Here is a 20,296-nt window from a genome sequence, read left to right as displayed (position 1 = left end):
ACCTGGAAAAATGAAAAAAATAACAGTTCAGGCGATTGCTCTGAGTCCGTCTTAGTCTTTCTGCAGATAACTCCTATCTAGGTGGAAATGTATACACGTTTATCTGGAGGAAGACAAGGCTGAGCGGTGATCCGTTCACCTCCATTTGACCCGCAGTTAGCAAAGACTAAAATGAAACACACACAGATATACACATTCACGCATGGCGAGGTTATTCAGGAGAAACCTACTACTATCTATCTACTCAGTCAGCTGGAAACAAGCGGTGTATGAACTATGAAAGCGACGGTGCCACAAGTAGCCCGGGTGGATTGTTTTTCACTATCTCATCAGCCGATCCTGTGGGCTCAGCAGCTCCAGCAGAGGACGGCGGTGCTGCGCAGCTGCTGATTTGTCACACTCAGGGGAAATCAGAATCCTCCCTCCATCAGACGTCGTAAACCACCGTCTGTTTGGGACACTTTGCTCAGGAGAGTCAAGTGCAAAAGCAGAGGCAGACACACGAACTGATGTCTTCAGAGATGTACACTTTCCTTCAAAAAGGAAATTTCTAGAGCCAAACTTCTTTTAATGCTCAAGTCAGACAGATCATCCACATGAACAGGGAGAGCGGCAAGCCTGGTGCAAATTAGTTCGATTTGATTTGACACATGCATAAGGCTTGTTTGTGTTAAAATGTCATCTTGAATTTGGTTCGCTATAAAGTGGAAATTCAATTTGCAACAGCAACCACAAACAATGCTACGCTGCTTCAATAAATATTTAATCAGATAAGATGTTCAACTCTTTCTGTAAGGGCTGCATTAAAGAGCTGCCGCACCTCTGATAAATGGACGTCGGTGTGTGTGTGTGTGTATGTGTGTGTGGGGGTGTGTGTGGGACATACTGAACACAGTATGCGTAAGCATGCCCATGTATAATTGCCGTGGTCAGGGGGGCTATATTTCTGTCTGCTAATTAAGTTTAATTATATTGAATATCATCTGCTAAGGGCCATATTAAAGACTAATTAGAAATCACAGAGTCTGTGACAGCTGTACAGATCACCCCAACAGCCCCGAACACATGAAAGCAAATTAAAAGAACCAAGCTGATCAGAAACTCGCTCTGCTTCCATATGCTTTCAAACCCTCCTTGCAAAACAGCAAGGGAAGTAGAGACGGGGTGCTTATTTTGTCATTTGACATATCAGAGTCAGTGGGCAAATCCACGGTCTGAAAAGTGAAGCCAACGCGGAAGTGCCTTTAACTTGCATTCTTTCCAATAGCCAGCAGGGGGCGACTCCTCTGGTTGCAAAAAGAAGTCTGATTGTATAGAAGTCTATGAGAAAATGAGCCTACTTCTCACTTGATTTATTACCTCAGTGAACATTGTGAACATGGGTTTATGGTCTCAATCGCTAAAGTCTTCTTCAATACAGCATGATGTTCATTTAGTAAATTATGGTCCCAATTTAGAGTCAAATACCATAAAGCAGGGGATGCTTTAAAGCATGGCTACCTTGCGATTGACAGGTCGCTATAGTGGTGTACTAACATAAACAAAACTCTAAAAACAAAGCAAAAAGACTGAAACAATTAAGAAATGAAGTCCAGTAGTTGTAAACAGTTCATGGCCATCACTGTGAGCATAAATGGGCACTGTATTAATTATAATGTTACCCTGGCAGAACATGAAACGTGATGAATCACAAAATTATACTGGCAATACACCTGCCAATGTGGCTACAGAAAAAAAAAAGGTCAAAAGGATTTGTCCTTCCTGCTCACTGTGCACAAACACATATACACACTCGACGAGATCAGTGCACACACACACACACACACACACACACACACACACAGCACTTCCACATCAAAAACAATCCACATCAACATGACTCAGACAAATAACCCACACCAATAATGCAACACAGCTAATCCCAACCAAAAGGAGGACCGCAGCCAAGAGAACACAACTGCCACAACAACAGGCAGACTGACATTAACTCCTTCCAGACCCGCTTTTCTGGCCGCTGCATAAAAACACACTCATGCTAAAGATGGAGGGAGGTGAGGCGATAAGCCACACAAAGCTGTTTTATTATTAAGACTTTTCTTCTCTGTATGTGTGTTACACATTACACTCCCGCAGCTTTGGGCCGTTTCATGTGAAAGAACGTCACATGTTAACATAGCACCCAACACTGGATTATGGCACAGAATAAACCTTAGACACTGAGAAGAAAGGAATAACACATGTCTGTTTAACACAATGGAGCCATTCAACCACCCACAAAGCTGCGCTGGACTAGCTACACGATTTCAGGATTTCTAAACGTCAATAGTTCACGAGTCTGGGAAAACCTGTTTCATTCAAAAAACACATCAAACCAATACACAAGCTAATACATAGACTATTCAATACAGTTGTCTGTATTTGTGGTAGGTAGGGGTGTAAAAAAATCGATTTTTAATTAACCTTTTTACTTAACCTCTTAATAATCCTATCCATAATCGCTATTCTGTCTTTCAGAGGTCGTCGTGGGCCAGTTCTAAAGCTGTACTAGTTGTGAAGTGAAGATACTGGCATTATATGAAACTACAAAATCTAAGATATCCCTTGGTACCAACCATGTCATACTAGTTTGTCGCGAAACAGGCTAAATAACGCTCCAAACTTACGCTAAATTTTGGCGAGGACAAACTGGCATGGCCATTTTCAAAGGGGTCCCTTGACCTCTGACCTCAGGATATGTGAATGAAAATGGGTTCTATGGGTACCCACGAGTCTCCCCTTTACAGACATGCTCACTTTTTGCTAATCACTTTTTTATCTCAGATTTTATGCATATGGTGGTGTGTTCTTTATACTATGACAGTTTTCCTTAAATCAGATTTTTAAATAATCGCAATATATTTCTTTGCTTACAGTATCGCAATACATCGTAATATATTGAATGGTAACCCCTGTATCATGATATATCATGAGCCGACGCTGTAAAAGGACGCGACCTCTGCCCTGAAAGTCAATGTCAGAAGGTGGATCTGTCCCCATTTAGCGCTGCTTTAATAGAGAAGATGGCCACTAAAGCCCAAAGGGACTGTCCTGCAACGAAGGGCAATATATCTTCTCACTGCTTGGGCTCTGAAATCCAATTACACCAATTTATCGATCGCCATGTATACAGAGCAATTTGGGCCAAACAGAACCTGACTGGCTTTTATCTCGGCTCAAAAATTATATATTTTTTTTAAGTTGTCCTCTTTCTATATGGACAGCTGAGTGGGTGTGTGTTTGTGTCATCTCTAGACAGAGAGCCAAGAGGATAAATACAGGAGGAAATGGAGGTCAGCTGCTGCCCTGACAAGGTGACATCCTCCGCCACCTTCTCTCAAAAAGATCCTAACCTCCCAGTGTGACTCCTGCTCCCTGTACCCGCCTGCCTGGAGACAAATCAAACAGCAGAAATAAAGAAAAAGATAGAAAGAAGCTAAAGCCTTTGGATTCATGGGGTATATTAGATAGAAGTGTACAGATTCATATATTCTAAGTCAGCCTTACAATAAAACTGCTACAGATGGTTATATTAAAGCTACAGAGTGGAACATTAATAAGATAAAAAGATGTCTGTGGTTACCGCTCAGCCTCACTTGTCTGAACACAACATCACAATTGAATTACAAAAACAGTCACTATTTTACTGACTAATTAAAACTGCTGATGCAAAGTATCAGCCTCTGATAAAGGGCTGCGTTCTTGAGCCAGGAATTACTCCGCACAAAGAAAGAGAGAAAGATAACGATGGAGAGAGAATGACTATGGAGTGAATCGGGCCACAACCTGACAAATAATTGAGACTTATCCACGGAGCATTTGTACGGGGAAGGATAGACTTGTCACAGCTGCAATTGAAATGAGCTATGGAGTAAGCGTTACAGGTACAGTAATTGGCCTATCCATACAAGGACTTGCCAGACACGTGTGTAAAGTGGATCCTTCCTCACACCGAGAGCAAATTACCCATAAGAGTCCCCAATAGCTGGAGCTCCAGGCATCTTCTCACCATTCACACAGAGGCAGTGGTGGATAACCATTTCTATCTATAATCATTTCCCAGTCTGACTCCCTTGGGAGTGCTTGCGCTGTTTGTTAAGTAGGCCCACGTCTGTGCTCCCCTGAGTCTCCTGCTGCTCCATAATGAGCCTCTCCAGCTGCACGGCCACCGAAACGGCGGAGGCCAGAGGTTGAGCTGCTCACCTGCTCTAATTGGCAGAATCACACTCTCAGTCTTTAGCGGCAGAGCAACCAGGGTGCATATACGGAAGTTACTATAGATTCATTTTCATAGCACTATTCGAAAAAACAGTTATGCCGCGGGTCACAGTTAAAGCCATTGGCAGAAACCCTCAAAACGAACAAAAGAATACAACAACAAAGGAAACAATTTCAGTCTGTAGAGGCTAATAAACTAAAGGTAAAAAAGTGAACTATTCCAGGTTTAGAGGCAAAGACAGCACAGGTACAGTCTCCCTTCATTTTAAGCAGAGCTCCTGGGACATCCACAGAAATGAGATGCCTCTAGTGTGAATGGGCAAAACAATTCAGACATGTACTCACGAAAATCCATTGTGTGTAAGTTTAAGACCTAATAAACATATTAAATGCATTTCCTTCCTCATAAAACATGTACAGTGCAGATGGTGGAATTTGAAACCTACAAATCTACATTATTCATGTTCGCTTGCTAGCAGTCTTCTACTTCCTTGCACTTGTTGGCGCATTTGGTACATTTCTTGGCACGTTACCGCCACCACATGACACTCCTAAAAACATCTCTGCGCTACTGCTGGTCAAAAGCTTAACATGGTACCCATGGGTACAGTAAATACAGACTGCAGTGACCTTGCAAAGTCACTGACTATGACAAATAGGCCTATGAAAATGGTAAATGTGTAAGTAGTCCTGCCCTAACAAGTGAAACAAACCCACAAGAGTCAGGGAAATGTCAATCAAGTGCGATGTGTACACACCTACAAGGTCCTGAGGAGAGGTCTAATCAGACAACATAAGTGAAAACATGCAACAAGGATATGCAGGGCCTTTAATATGTGAGAAAAAGACAAGAATCAATTTATTTGTTCTTTTTGTACCGTTTTTGCTGCTGCAATGTCTTTTGAATGCTTTTACAGCAGGGCCAACAATAAAGACATCAGCTTTATTTTCGTTTCATTTGAAAATAGAAGCCAGGTGATTATTTATGTTAGCCAGACTACATTTGATGCAGAACAGCGTTGTGTCATCAGCATAAAAATGATAGGATATATTAAAATGTCAAAATAAGAGACCCAGGGGTAGCATTTAGACAAAGAATACACCTTTCCAGCACTTCATACTGCAGCAGAGCAACATTAGAAATCTCATAAATCACTAATGGCCACTGATGATGGTATGCTGTATATCTGACACATCAAGACCAATAGGCAAGCCCACTGTCCATGTACTACACTGTACTATACTGTCTCTTTATTGCCTAGAATTTAAACTTGGAAAATCTGATTTTGTAAAAGACTGCTTAGTATAAACACCACACTAAAGCCTTTAACCCTATATTTTCATGTTTATGGAGTCATTTTCTAATGGAACAATATAGATTTTTCCTTGTCCAGTTTGAAATAATAATAATATACACCACAATAATAAAAAGTCACTCACACAGTAATAAAAGCATGAAAGTGCAGAGACATCATAAGTTAGCCAACATTAAAACTTTAGGTGAACTAACAAAAAGTGAATGTTGCCCATAACTGGGCTTACAGCTGTGTGCATCCCTTTATTTACATATTTATCACAGTTCAGTATTCATGAGACAGAAGGTAATATCAGTTAAGTGTTTCAACGTTTCTTATTATTCAGCATGGGAGAAAATTAAAATGGAGCATTTAAAGTGCCAGCTGAGGCTTATAAACTATCCCATGAATCCTTCAACAGGGTAATTTACAACTCTGCAGGGCTGACTTCATTCAAGGAAGAAAAACAAATGTCGGCCATGCATGGAAGCGAAAAACCCACAGGGAGAGAGAGAGAGAGCTATCTGCTGAAACACGCAACCACCATCTGCTGTACACAAGCTTTCATATTCATATACTGTAAACGTTTTACATTTCATATAAAAAGGCAATTAGGTTCTCTCGCACTTTCTGTAACCTGATCGGCTACACAAAGGCCAACAAACAAGCACATCTATTAGATACAGTAGAAAAACGCGAATGATGCAAAATACAACACAGGAGGCCACCGGAGCCTAAGATTGACCGACATGTCCTTGTTCTTAAGATAAAATGGAATAACAACAATATTTAGTAGTGACCTATACTTGTATGTTCAAGTTAATCTCATGCACTTGAACTCATACATCCACTGATCCCCTTTGGATGCAGTGAAATCAAGTGTCAATATATATGTAATATAACAGAGATGAAACAGGCATACAATGCTCTTCAACTAGGAAAGATTCACTTATAAAAACACAATCAATTGATTCTGGATTGTAGATCTGACAAATAATACGCCTATAGAAAGATGTTGTTCTTGGTGTGTTAGAAAAAACAGTAATAGCAAATAGGGCTATAACTCATGTTTATATTCATTATTGACTAATCTGCAGATTTCTTTCTCTAATTAATCACAAATAAGCCTTAGGTCTGTAAAATGTCAGAAAATAGTGGAAAAAGTCCAAGTTCATATTGCTTGTTTTGTCTGAATAACACACATTTGCTGAAACAACTGAAAAGTAATACTTCGAGCAATTAATCAATAATCAAAATTGTTGCCAAATAAATTTTCTGTCAATATATTAATTGGTTAATTTGTGCAAGTATTGTACGTAAAGGAGCAGTCAGCGATTCTAATCCAATACACTTTTTGTCAAATTCAGCAAATAATAGCAAACCTCACGGTCTGATAGTTGTCTGTTCTTTGTGTGCGCTGAAAAAAAAAGATGGTGTTCATACACAGTCCTGGTTCTGTAAATGGGAAACAAACAATGTGGCTTAACTTTGCCAGCTATAGCTGTTGAATACTTTGCTGATAAAGACAGAAAAAACACAATGATGCATTGTTTAGATAAGACTATAGTGATTAAAATAGGCTCGACATTGATCAACTACAAGATAATCTAGCACATTAAAGCAGCAGTGTATAATAATAATAATAATAATAAGACATTCTGAAAGAGGCCAATCTGTATAATCAGTACTTTTGCTGAGGTATATTTTGCTGATAACACGTCTGTAATAAGGTAGAACCTTTACTTGGATTGGAGTATATTTACAGTCTGTTATGATATACCTTAAAGGATCTAATTATTTTTTGCATCACTGTGAATACATTACAAAAAGAGAATAGAGAAGTGTGACAAGCGCTAATGCCGAGGGAGTCGAGACATCGATTAGGTTTTCAAGAGCCACTGTCTGAACAAACACACAACATCTAACAGTAAAAACATAAATTAAAGCAAATACAAGAAGGAAAGATAGTGTGCATGTCAGATCGTGTAACACATGAGCAGTTTCAGCTGCTGAAACAAGCTAATTTGACTGTCAGTTTGCATCTAATATCTACTTTGGAAACTTCTGCTTTTAAAACATTTAACAAGTCCTCATAACTCAATAAGGCTACAAACACAGAGCCTGATTGCTTTTATGAAGAACTGTTGCCTCATCAATGTCTGCCTGCCACGGCATCAACATTAATTTGCTCATCTTTTTTGCAGTAAACATCAGTAATAACAGCCTGAGGGGCATAAATTCTTTTTTGATCATTCATGACAGCTTGGTGGGAGAAACATTTTACAGCCCAGTAATTTGGGAATACACCATCTTTGCTTTGAAACTGATTCTGGGAAAAATAAGTAGAGTTTCAAGCGGCGCAGACCGACGGCTGCTTTCTGGTTAGTGAGGCAACCTTGCTATGCTCCTCAGAGTACCGCTAAGATGTTTAGTGCTCCAAGTAAAGCAGCCTAATCACTCGTGGCATCCGCTCAAGAACACAAAACCACCGAGGATCACCGTTCAAGTCTGAAGAAAGACATCAAATCTCCACAACAAAATAGCTGATGCTGGGGCCTGGTAGGTAGTCAAAATAGCATATTTGTGTTTACCAAATCATAGGGTACAACCACACTTAAAACGCAGCATAAAACATATTTTAGATTTTGCTTTGACATTAGATAGACTGGAGTTTTAATAGTAAAACTCCCCCCTGCATTCCTGCTGAAACAACACAAAGCAGACACACTGATCTGGCCACACATTTGATGGCCAGACCCCCACGAAGGCCCGTCACAAGTTAACCGAACCAAATCCCCTCTGACTACAGGCTGTCACAGGGAGGGGAGGGAGGGAGTGAAGGACAAGGAGGTGAGGAGGAGGAGGAGCGGGCCAGCACTTGTCGCATGTTAAGTAAGAAGCTGTGACACCGGAGCAGAGCCTTGAGGCCCAGACCGACTGAACCCCGCAGACCTGACAGCCCGCAAGCAGAAAATACAAGACAAGCATCTTCCTCCTTACAGCCCCTGACTGGGCCTTAATAAACCCTACAGCTGGAAATCCTGTAAAGAAACAACTACAGCTGAAAACATGTTTAAAACGCATGCTTCCACTTTTCAATCGGATGTCGCAACAGACTTCAAGTACAATCGGTCAGGACGGACAGTTTCTGTGTTTTGCTGAAGCTTTGACTTCAAATGCATGAACATATCAGTGATAATAATTGCTGTCCTTACTAACATGATTAACTAGCAAGACAAACACTGATCTTAAGGATTGTTTTTGGCCAAATCAATCAATTAAAAATTGATAAAAAATGAATCCTTCTGCAAGTAAAGCTATCCTAGTTCACCAACAACATTTACCAAGAAGCCTTTTGTGCAGATTTACAGTTATTTTCTGCAAAAAAAAACCTGCAGCTGACCGTTCGCTAAGCCCCATCCCTTGGTTACTGTTGCTATGCCCGCCAAGCTTTTCTATCCGACAACCGTGAATTTTGTTGCCTTAAATGATTATTTCAGCTGTAGCTAGATAACATAAGCTAAGGCAAAAACTTAAATTAGTCTAAAATGCTGAAGTCACCAGCTGATTTGTTTTAAAACAAGAATGTTGTGAAAGGGTTTCGAAAATGCACATGATGGCTACATACAGTGCAAGATATAAGGCTAATAGATTGATGCTAAAGCTACATGTCCCATGCAAAAAGACAGCATGCTCACCAGTTTTAAACTGTGTGATATCTTAACATTGTGGCTCCTTCAGGGTGAATGCTCCAGTCCTGAACAGGTATGAACAGGAGTATCGCTCTTATTATTTATCGTAAAGTAGCAAAGGTGTATGAGGATGTAAAAGGGAGATTTGAACCCGAGACATTTACAATATATAGTGTCTTTGTCAGTTGAGCCAGCTGCACACCACTATATCTGGTCATTTCTGCTCACAGGCAAATGTCATCCCTCCTTATCAGCTCCTCTCAAATCACCCTGTAGCCTAAGTGTCGCCTTATATGTGTAAAAATACTAGAAAAAGAGCTAACGGGGGAATCCCATCTCACCTCAGCCTCTCCTCCTCCTTCTTTCGCAGCTTCATGTCCCGCTGGACCACTTTCAACACGTGCTCGGCCTCGTCGTCCGTCAGGCCCGACAGGTCCAGCTTCCGGCCCATCGTTCCTGGCCTCGCCACGCTGAGACTGCTGGTCCAAGTGGGGGAGGGCGAGGAGGGGCGCGGGCACTGCTGCTCTGGGGGCCGAGGCTGAGACAACCCTGGAGGAAGACAGAGGGATGGAGAAATTTAAGATGTGTTTTCTGCGGAATCAATTCACTCCTTTTGAGCTGAACATGAATATGCCTGGCAATTAACCTGTCGGTGTTTGAAAGAACTCTTGTACTGTACACCTGGTATTCAGTCATTTACGACTTTCATCAACCTCTATTAGCTAAGGAATTACAACATCAATAGGTCTTTGGCAAAGCTTATGGTGTAATGAACAGAAATGGGCATTATGGAAACCTCCATAATGTCTGAAAATATAGTGTAGTGGTGGCTGAAAATATGTTCTTTTTACTGTTTTAGGTCATTACTAATGTGATGCGTAACGTTATGTTGACCAAGAAAACAAACACTGGCCTCCGCAAACCAAAAATAGGTCAGGGCATCATTAAAGTCATTAGGAGATATCGAGCCATGAATGTCTGTACAAAATGGTATGCCAATCCACCCTGCAGAAATTCAATTTAGATATTGCACTGGAACACATTGCAACACAATTCAACAGCACCACAAACTATAGCCTCCAAAATAAGATTAGATCTTGTTTTTTTTGCATATAGCATGCAAAGCAGGCAGGTAGCTGTGAAGAGCACAAGTCTGTCTGTCAACAAACACAAACACGGTAGTTACAAGATAACAGATGTCATGTTTCTGTTCAGCAATATTGCTTTGCAATGGGTCATCCTGTCTGGTATGTGGCACAATGCTCTAAAGTAAACATACTGTATACGACACTGGGCTGTAATCCAGCTGCAAACCTCACATTGGTGTGTCTTCCTTATCCAAATAAAATATTCAGCTATACAGCATATTAGTCAAATCATTTGTGGACTTTTTGATAGTGGACCTTTGGACCGCACTATAATATTCATATTTTCAAGTTAGAGACTTGACATAAGTCTTGAGTCTGCCATCTGTTATTTGTGGGGTGAGACGGACGTAGGGAAAGAAGTGAGGGAGGTGTGACGGAGAGGCGAGAGAGAGAGAGAGAGAGAGAACAGAGGGATGACGGGAGGACGAGAGGAGCGGAGACAGATGAGGAGATGGACAGAAGGAGAAGGTCCATTAACTGCAGTGTCTAAACAAGATGGGAGAGCACTGGCAGTGAAGAGAGCAATGATGACTCAGAAGGCCAGACAATTATGTTCGTTCTATTATTGGGCCAATAGCTTCATCGACAGAGCGTCTCTCCTCTCGCTCAGCATATCATCAATCATTCCTCCAGTTCAGCTCATGGCCTGTTTCGTGACGGACGGCTGTTGAACTTTGTCAAATTTTTAGAAAACAAAATTGAGCTAATGATCCTGCTGATGTATGCCAACCATTCATGTTTTAAAATTTAGAAATCAATATTTGTTACTGTCAGATTCAGCTCCATTTATTGCAAAGAAACATTGAAATATTATCAACCGCTGCTGGACTTCCTGGAACAGCTACGCGGTAAAATAAACTTCAACCATTTGTCAAGAGTGTTTTGTCGTTTTGATGAAAAGCTTCAAGGAAACCAGAAGGAATATTGTTTTTCATTTCATTTCATCCTTACAGATATCTCCGTCAGATGCCTTTATGAGTCATTTGTAACAGTGTGAATGTAAAATCCACAAGGGCAAATGTAAACACACACACCTACTCAATCACACACACAGTGTACACAAGTGTAAGAAAGAGCTTTTGTCACTTTCCCAGCTACAGTGGAAAATCTCTCAGTCTCCGACATCTGGTATCACACAAACACAGACTGTCACAATGCTATTCACAAACGCTCCCCCATTCAACCGCTGTGATAAGTGACCTTGCCCTCGGGAAAGGCTATCTAGTCTGACAGAATCACATCCTATACACAAAATGTTTAAATACACACTTATGTGTCCACACATACTGACTGATCCTACATATCAGAGGCCATGGACTATATTACCAGAGCCTTGAATCTTACAGAATTGTGACTTTAAATTTCACATTATTCATTTCAGTCCTAGAAATAATCAGGGCCAAAATTATACTAATATGTGTGTCCTTGATGATGTTACTTTGTTGATTGTTTTGTGTTGAATTGTTTAATTTATTATCATTAACGTGCTTAAATCAAGCCCAGAGGAAGTGCGCCGGGCTTTGAAGCAAATTTTCGTAGTGGCCAAACGGCGGTACTACAACTTCCGTGTCCATCACGTGATGCCATTGGGCCCAAAAAGACTTTTCCCCATAGACTTACATTGGGAAAGACACGTCTGTAACTCAACAGATAATTTTTTGAGGTAAATCAACTTCCCAGTACGAACACTTGAATAGCCCTTATTCAAAGTTATTATATATATAATATATATATATATATATTATATATATATATTCAGAGTTATTTCCCTTCCTCCGTTCATGTGAATGAACCCCAGTCCGAGGCTGGACCGAGGGCTGGGAGGCGGGGTTAAAGGAAACGCTAGTGTGCTTGCTCTATGGTCCCATGGGATGCGGAAGATCGCCGGAAAATCCGGGTACCCGCGCGCCACTGAGCAACCTTCAAAGGAATGAACGGGAGCCCGCCTCAAACGCTGTATACAGTTCTCTTTATACATCTGTTAACTTCCAAGTTTTGTGCTTGAGGACCCCCTTGAAAACAAGAGGGGGTTAATCCTTTAATTACATTTTGAAATCAAATAAACATATATTATTAGATAAGCAAGAATGACTCAGCTCTGGTGTGAAAAAGTTGTCACCCTATTGCTTCACTGTATTATAGTAAGCAAAAGTAGCAAAACAAATGTGCTCAATCATGGCCATCATTTGATGGTGATGAGATGATCGATACCACTCTCACGTCTATACAGGCTGGTCCAACATATTTGTCTTCATCAGCCCCTGTTTCTCTGCTAATGTATAGAGGAGATTAATGCGCCATTACTGTATGGCCATTATTGTATAGCCACAAGGGAAGGCAATTATTCAGGCCTTCTTTTTATAGTGAGTGGTGTCAAGGACAGGGATGGAGCATCATTTACGTCTGTGAGAGTGTCTGCCTCTTAAGCTTCAGTGACGCACATACTTGGGGGGCAGCGACTGTACACATAGCCGATCCATTTTGTGACAATTTGCAACAAACATGTGCACATCAAATCTGTGCTTCTTCTACGGGGCGGTGTCACCACCCTGCAGCAACAGTAACGCACCCTCAACAATAGCACAGATGAGCCATCAGTCTGCACACAGTGGAAAAGAGAGTGGGCTATTCCAACAGACAAACCCTCCTTAAGTGACACTGATTGGAGAGTGCCTCAGTGGTTCAATGCTTCGCCAATTTTGCTCAGCCGTCTCAGACGAGAGAGGTTGTAGGCTAAACCGAACACCATCTTGGTAAATTGGTGCACAAGTGAGCTGTACACATTTACCTCCCAGAGATTCTCAGGCTGTCTTTTTTTTTTACCAACGGCTATCAGACTGCATGGATTTCTTGTTTTGACCAGAAGAACTACATTCCTGTTGATCACACAGTCTCTGATCAGCACAATGTACATGTATGTGTGCATGTCTCAGCACATCCATTTTATCCAGCCTTATCCCCAGACAAGAATGTCAATATTAGATTATTCTGCAAGATTACATTCAGTGCCAACATTTTCAAAATTCGTGCTTTCTGTAATATCTGCACATAACAACCACAGTTCTGTTTAGGGAGAGATTGTGCACTATGGCAACTAAAATATGATTGAGGTATGGTTAATATTAGGCAACAAAAACTCTTGGTAAAGGTTGGGGAAAAGTCAACGTTGCAGCACTGTAATGCAGACGTTAATTGCAGGTCTTTGATGGGTGGTGAACTCAGGTCTCCAGTCCGCATGAAACTAACTGTGTGTTCCAATACTAATACTACCATACTATTTAGTGTACCAGAAAAAGATTTAGTATGTCCCAGTACATAGTATGTCAAATGCAGTATGCCAAAAATACCAGGATGTCCTACTGCACTTGCTGGCTATTCTGACCCACAATCCTCTGTGCAGTAAATATATGAGCAAGAAGGTCAAAGTTCAAGGTGCAAAGTTATGATGAAGTATTATGTCCCAATTGTGTGCATTCTGCATGCAACAGTACATACTTTGTAAGGGCGACTGCAGTGCTAAAAGTAAAAAGGAAATTATGCAATTTGGAATGTAGCCTAAGTCACGCACCATCACCGCTACAGGTTAAACTATTTCCTGAATTGGGACTAAAAGTTGGCGTTGGGCGTTAAATGTAGATATGCGGAATTTCCCAGTATTGGAAAAAATCCTGGGGATGCTGGGTTGATGTATCAGAAACATTAGGAATTTCATCAAAAATTATATTTCAATGGTTGAGCCATTGAAAACAGACAACAACACATGCACTTTGCTCAAAATGTACAGTAACAGCTACTATGGACATATCCAAATTAGCACTGTTATGTACATCTGTAAATAATCACATCATGAAAAGTACTTTGCAAAGTACCATATTAGGGCTGGGCAATATGACAATAAATATCATCAAAAAAAAATGTCTATTGTATATATTTTTCTCTATATAACATTTCTATTGCGATATTTATTCCTTTTTCCTCTATAATTTCACTTAAAACTTATGTTTTGCACTCAAGTTCTTAAAATGAGAAAATACTTAGTATTAAACATATTTAATACACACAGGGGTATACAAAAATAGGCTTTACCATGTGGATATTTCATAAAGACTATTTCATTGAATTACCAGAAAACATGCTATATCGTGACATATATCATTATGGAGATATAAAATTACCTATATCTTGATAGAAGATTTTGGCCATATCGCCCAGCCCTATACCATATTTGCCCAAATATAACATAATCCAGATACGAAAAGTATTGTAAAATGACCCCCAGGCCCACACTTTTAGGTGTATTGTCATGCAGTACACATTTCTATTGTTGAAACTGTCGAGGCTATATAACCCCAGTGCTATATTTGCTGTAGACTCATGGTAGTCATGGCTGCAACAACTCATTTTACTCCACGCGGATCTGGTGTTTCAGATTATCTCATTTTCAGAGCTGCATCCAGGGAATTATGGGGATTTAAATGACTTTGATTTGCTTCGTAAATCTATAGCCGACCACTGTACCGTAGGTACCAATCAACCAGATGATTGGAAGTGAGTCTTGTAAAATGCTCCTCTGCAGCTCATTGTTTTATCAGTTGTAACCTTCAAACTATACGTATGTGCATTTGTTTTGAAGACAAGCAGTTTACTGTTACTCAGTTGAAACACACCCAACAGTTGTTACAAAATATAACAATATAGTTTTGGTCACTACTGTCACATTTTGACTGGCACTACAATGAAGTGTACCGGTGTAATACTGTCAGATTACAAGAGTTCAGACCGACTCAGTGCTCAGAGAGAAAGAGAGGGAAGAGAGAATGGCCTCAGCAGGAAAAATAGGTCATACTGATGAATCTCTCAGGAGAATGAACAGGAACCTGTATTCCCCCCAAAGGACACACCATGTGCATCAATCAACCACGTCACACTGATACTAAATCACTCAAAAACACCACATCCTACACCGCGCTGCAGAGCACTGGGCTCTGCTGCCGTCCATCACCTCAGAGAGTGAGCAGGGGATGGGCGAGCTGAGGACAGGGCCCTGTTGGAGCTCTAAAAGGGCAGGTGCAGCCAAGCGCTAAATGAACTGCTTGTTTTAGACACTCTCCATTGGATCAGCGTTTCGTCACAGCCAGGGGGAAGGAGATTGAGAGTGACTGAAATGACTGTTTGGACTGAAGGTGAATAACTGACTTCTGCAGATCTGTATTTACAGCCATTCAAAGTCTTAGAGTGTGTGGGTTGCATTTATGATTGGGAAATATGTGCTGGAGACTCTCCCACACTGCTTGAAAATATGTGGCAATAGCTCACTATAGCTTCTTTCAAACCCCAAGCTGTGTTTTGTGTTTGATGGCCTTTCTTTGTGTCCCAGGTCATTTGTCTTCCTACATCCACACGACAGCAGAAACAAGGTGTTTTTGCAACCCCGGGATATGACCAGTATCTGTCAGAGGGACATCAAGAGGAGTTATCGGAGAGAACAGAGAAGCAACAACAATAGTGGACTATACAAGACTGTATTTCAGCTTCACATACTGCATCTCAACCCAAAACTGATATTCCTCCAACCGTTCCACCATCTGACTAGCTGTAAAGTAAGGATCAAAGCACATAGTGCGAACCAGTCATGAATTCAATAACGCCAATCAACCAAGGAGCCTCATTCATAGCTAACATCCTTAAGGGAAGCAGAGCAGTGTAAGTCGTTACGAACGCCATAAGCATCTGCAAATTAATTAGTTATCGGAAATGCTTAAAGGAAATTGCAGAATATGCAGAATGTTGGCCAATATTGCCTTTATATAAAGCAATGTCAGCATAAAATACAATATGCACTGACATCACTTTTTTAATATGTGGTAAAAGCCTCCTTGCACCACCACTGAAGCCAACTGGTTGCAGAGGATGGGGGGGAAGCTGCAGAAGATTAAACAAAGTAAAAGTCTATGGGCATCAATGATATGTGTGGATGTTGAAATCTGGCCTATTTACACCCTTTTTAACACATGGGAAGTGCATTAAACTAGGGGTTCTCAAACTTTTTGGGGCCAGGAAAATTAGCCAATGACCCTCTCATAATCCCTAACACCGAGCAAGCATATGCCATTTGTACTCTTAGATGCTATTGGTATTATTGGTATTCTAAAACTTTTCAACCGAAATACTTCACATCTGTTTCATAGTGACAAACATAAACACATTTCAATTTGAATTATGTTAATATCACTTTGTTTTGCCCTAATATTCAGGGTGCTTTGTAATTAGATGTGGCTTTAACTCGGCTGGCTTCATGACTGCGTTCGCTGGCACCTGAAGACACATGACACATTTTGGTCTCCCGTCACTGTTCTCAATAAAAATCAAACTTGATATAACTGTTGTCATATTTTCTCAATTTAGCTAGTTTGGGCTTAGTGTCACTTGACGATGTGGACTGACTCCATGCTTGTCAGCTAGTAAGCCAAGCTGAGCAGCAGCAGGAACAGCTTGTTGCGCCCTGAGTGAAGTGATGTGAAGTTGTGTCACAATCATATCAGAGTTTTTTATTGGCCCAAAGTTAACATGGGGGGGAGTAATGGACACAATATGCTTGTTTTATTGGTGGAAATGGTCCCCGTCTGTAGCACACTTTTAAATGATACAGCACAGTTTAATACTTTATAGCACATAATTTCGCGGACCCCCAGGCAGAGTTCCATGGACACCACTTTGAGAATCACTGCATTAAACCACACAGAGAGAGTTTAAAAGGCAATTATTTCACTGAGTAGTTAAAAAATAATCTAGGACCTTACTTGTAAATGTGATATACCTAACTCAAAATGGCAACTACATATCCAAGTTTTGGCACCAGCTGTTCCATATGACACTACATTGTGAGTGGCAACTTCTACAAATGAAGATGTTGCATCATGCATTTATATATTTATATAATTTTTACTGCCGATATTTGGGACACGTGGCAGTAGGAAAAGCACATGTGTAAATAATAGGGCTGTCAAAGTTAACGTGACAGTACTTTCTGTAAGACATTAACGCAACTTGCAATTTTAAGGTTGTAGCGGGAAGATACTAGCATCATATGAAACTAGAAAATCTAAGAAATCCATTGGTACCAACCATGTCATACTAGCTTTTTTTTTTACTAGCTAAATGTTGGTGAGGAAAATCTGGCATGGTCATTTTCAAAGGGGGTCCCTCGACCTCTGACCTCAAGATATGTGAATGAAAATGGGTTCTATGGGTACCCATGAGTCTCCTCTTCACAGACATGCCCACTTTATGATAATCATATGCAGTTTGGGCAAGTCATAGTCAAGTCAGCACACTGACACACTGGCAGCTGTTGTTGCCTGCTGGGCTTGAGTTTGCCATGTTATGATTTGAGCATATTTTTTTATGCTAAATGCAGTACCTGTGAGGGTTTCTGGACAATATTTGTAGTATTTGTATAAAGCAAGCATATTTGCCCACTCCCATGTTGATAAGAGTATTAAATACTTGACAAATCTCCTTCAAAGGTATATTTTAAACAGATCAAAAATTTGCAATTAATCATGGACAATCATGCGATTATTCGCGATTAAATATTTTAATCAATTGACAGCCCTATTAGCAACACTTGTACTTTTCCTACTATGACAACTTAAAATGGCTATGCTCCCAAAAAAAAAAAAAAACAACAACTGCCAACCACTTTTTCTTTCTCCCTGAGCCAACACTGTGGATACTGCCACTTTAAGTAAAGCTCAGGATGAGGAAGAGCCCCTTGATCATTTGTCACTGTTTGACATCTACCTGCTGTGTCACATCCATCACAACCTGCCCAATTACCACTCTATGCAGAGCAAGAGAAGAGAGGCTGGCAAGATGAGAACGCTGCAGCTGATCTGTGAACACACACGCACACACACACACATATGCAAACACATTGTGACCCCAAGTGTTAAAAAATCAAAACAGATGCTAATTGAATCTTCCTCTGAGTCACTGTGCATGTGACGAAGTGTTGGGAACTACACAAACTCTAAGAATGGGTTGTATTTCTGGCTCTTTTTTTTCTTTCCTTGAATGAGATAGCTCAGAATAGCAGACTGATTCATCCAGTATGTGGGTGAATGTATTCCTAGGGGCTCCCTAAAGACCTTCCCAAGATAACACAGCTATTGTTGTCAACAGGTGACAGTCATCATTGCTACAAACAAAACAGAAATAAAACTGCACTGAGGCTCAGCTTACCTGCACTCACAAGGGGTGGGTTGCCAAATAAGGATTTTCAGCTTGCATTCTTGCTTGGTTTAAAGGTTTGTTTTTTCCTGGAAACCATATGGCTGTGAGACAAAACATGACTTTATTTTTTTTTTAATAGCTTCTGCTAATTAAACCCAAAGATGAGTCACAACATCTGCACCTCCTAAATCTGTTTTTTTTAGTCTCTTCTCTATACCTGATTACATCCACCTCACATGCTGCAAAAAAAAAAAAAAAAAAAAAAATGCAGCACTTTCCTCATTGAAAACCAGCACATATGCTTTTCATTCTGCCACAGTGGCATGATATACCATCTGTGGTGATACACGGACAGTGAATCAGGCAGCTTGCAGCAAAATCGGTAAAGGTGATTAGAGAAATATCACAGACAGAAACGCACATTTTTCATATCAAGGTATGCAAAGCTTCTAAATCACACACACCTGACACCGAGGCGCACGCTTCTATCATAATAATCCCTCGCTCATTATATCACGCTAACATTCACCTATTCGCTAGTGAGTTGATGTTGGAGAATCACTTACACAGGATCAGTGGTAGCCGGATGACCGCCAGTTACAGTCTCTTTCACGTTATCCCAGATAATGACAATAATAAAGACGCGCGGAGTGATGCGCCTCTGCAAAGCGTAAACTTCCGCGACACCTGTCTGTCTGTCTCCAGGATACTTTTGGCTTGGCTGCCCCCTCGGCTACACTCGGATTATTTATTTTTTTCCCCCAAAACAGCAGCAGACGCAGGCACCGCTGAATGGGTGATCACGAGGTTTGTATTACACGGAGGAAGGAGGAGGAGGAGGAGGAGGAGGAGAGAGGGAGGGAGGTGAGGGATTGGCACCAGACCTTGATTCTTCCTGTATTCATTGGTGACACAGAGCTGGACCAGGTTGGGAATCAGAGATATAGTTTTTAGTCTATCGCTAGCTTTGCTGATCTGATATCTATTATTTTTTTCCCCTGCTGGCACCTGCTGCACTCTGCATGCTGCTCCCAATTTGGCACTGCTGCTCCTAGAGGAGGAGGAGGAGGAGGCACTGTGTTGGCTGGCTTCATTCACAAAGCCAGTCACACAGTGCAATTAACCTCCGAGAGAGAGATGAAAACATCCCAATTAATCCAGCATCTATCTCTCATGTCTCCGTCTGCTATCAAATAGTGTCTCACTATCTTAATCATTTGTTTTACCTAACTTCTATATTTCAGTTCAGTGAGAAATAATTTGAAGCATTAATACATTCTACAATCTATCTATCTATCTAAAGGGGTGTAAGAAAATATATCGGAAATATCGAGTATCGCGATATTATGTTTTGTGATACTGTATCAATTCTCAAAAAGCTGTATTGAATTTAATTCAATAGTTTACATGCACGTGGTGCAGTGGTTAGCACTGGCGCCTCACAGCAAGAGGGTCGCAGGTTCGAATCCGGCTTGGGGTCTTTCTCTGTGGAGTTTGCATGTTCTCCTCGTGTTAGCGTGGGATTTTCTCCGGGTTCTCCGGCTTCCTCCCAAAATCTAAAAACATGCAGGTTAGGTTCATTGTTGACTCTAAATTGCCCGTAGGTGTGAATGGTTGTCTGTCTCTATGTATCAGCCCTGTTATAGTCTGGCGACCTGTCCAGGGTGTACCC

At 40.9% G+C, this 20,296-nt stretch overlaps 1 protein-coding gene across 3 annotated transcripts in view; it reads right to left on the bottom strand.

The window, feature by feature from the left end:
- The window catches only part of myripb (myosin VIIA and Rab interacting protein b), a 142,267-nt gene extending 122,828 nt beyond the window's left edge, over nt 1-19,439 (bottom strand). For 2 of the 3 annotated variants that reach the window (XM_074621501.1, XM_074621502.1), the window contains exons 1-2: nt 19,191-19,436; nt 9,583-9,790 (exon numbers count right to left, since the gene is read on the bottom strand). In XM_074621501.1, the coding sequence (XP_074477602.1) occupies nt 9,583-9,692 (110 nt within the window). In that variant the 5' untranslated portion in view covers nt 9,693-9,790; nt 19,191-19,436. Of the gene's footprint in view, nt 1-9,582; nt 9,791-19,190 lie in introns of all 3 variants that reach the window. The other variant, XM_074621503.1, reaches the window with a different exon arrangement.
- Nucleotides 19,440-20,296: the final 857 nt, after the last annotated feature.

Source organism: Sebastes fasciatus, chromosome 21, assembly GCF_043250625.1.
Source record: "Sebastes fasciatus isolate fSebFas1 chromosome 21, fSebFas1.pri, whole genome shotgun sequence".
Lineage (NCBI taxonomy): Eukaryota > Metazoa > Chordata > Actinopteri > Perciformes > Sebastidae > Sebastes > Sebastes fasciatus.
The sequence above is the reverse complement of the archived record's forward strand: the minus strand, read 5'-3'. Positions and strand labels throughout refer to the sequence as shown.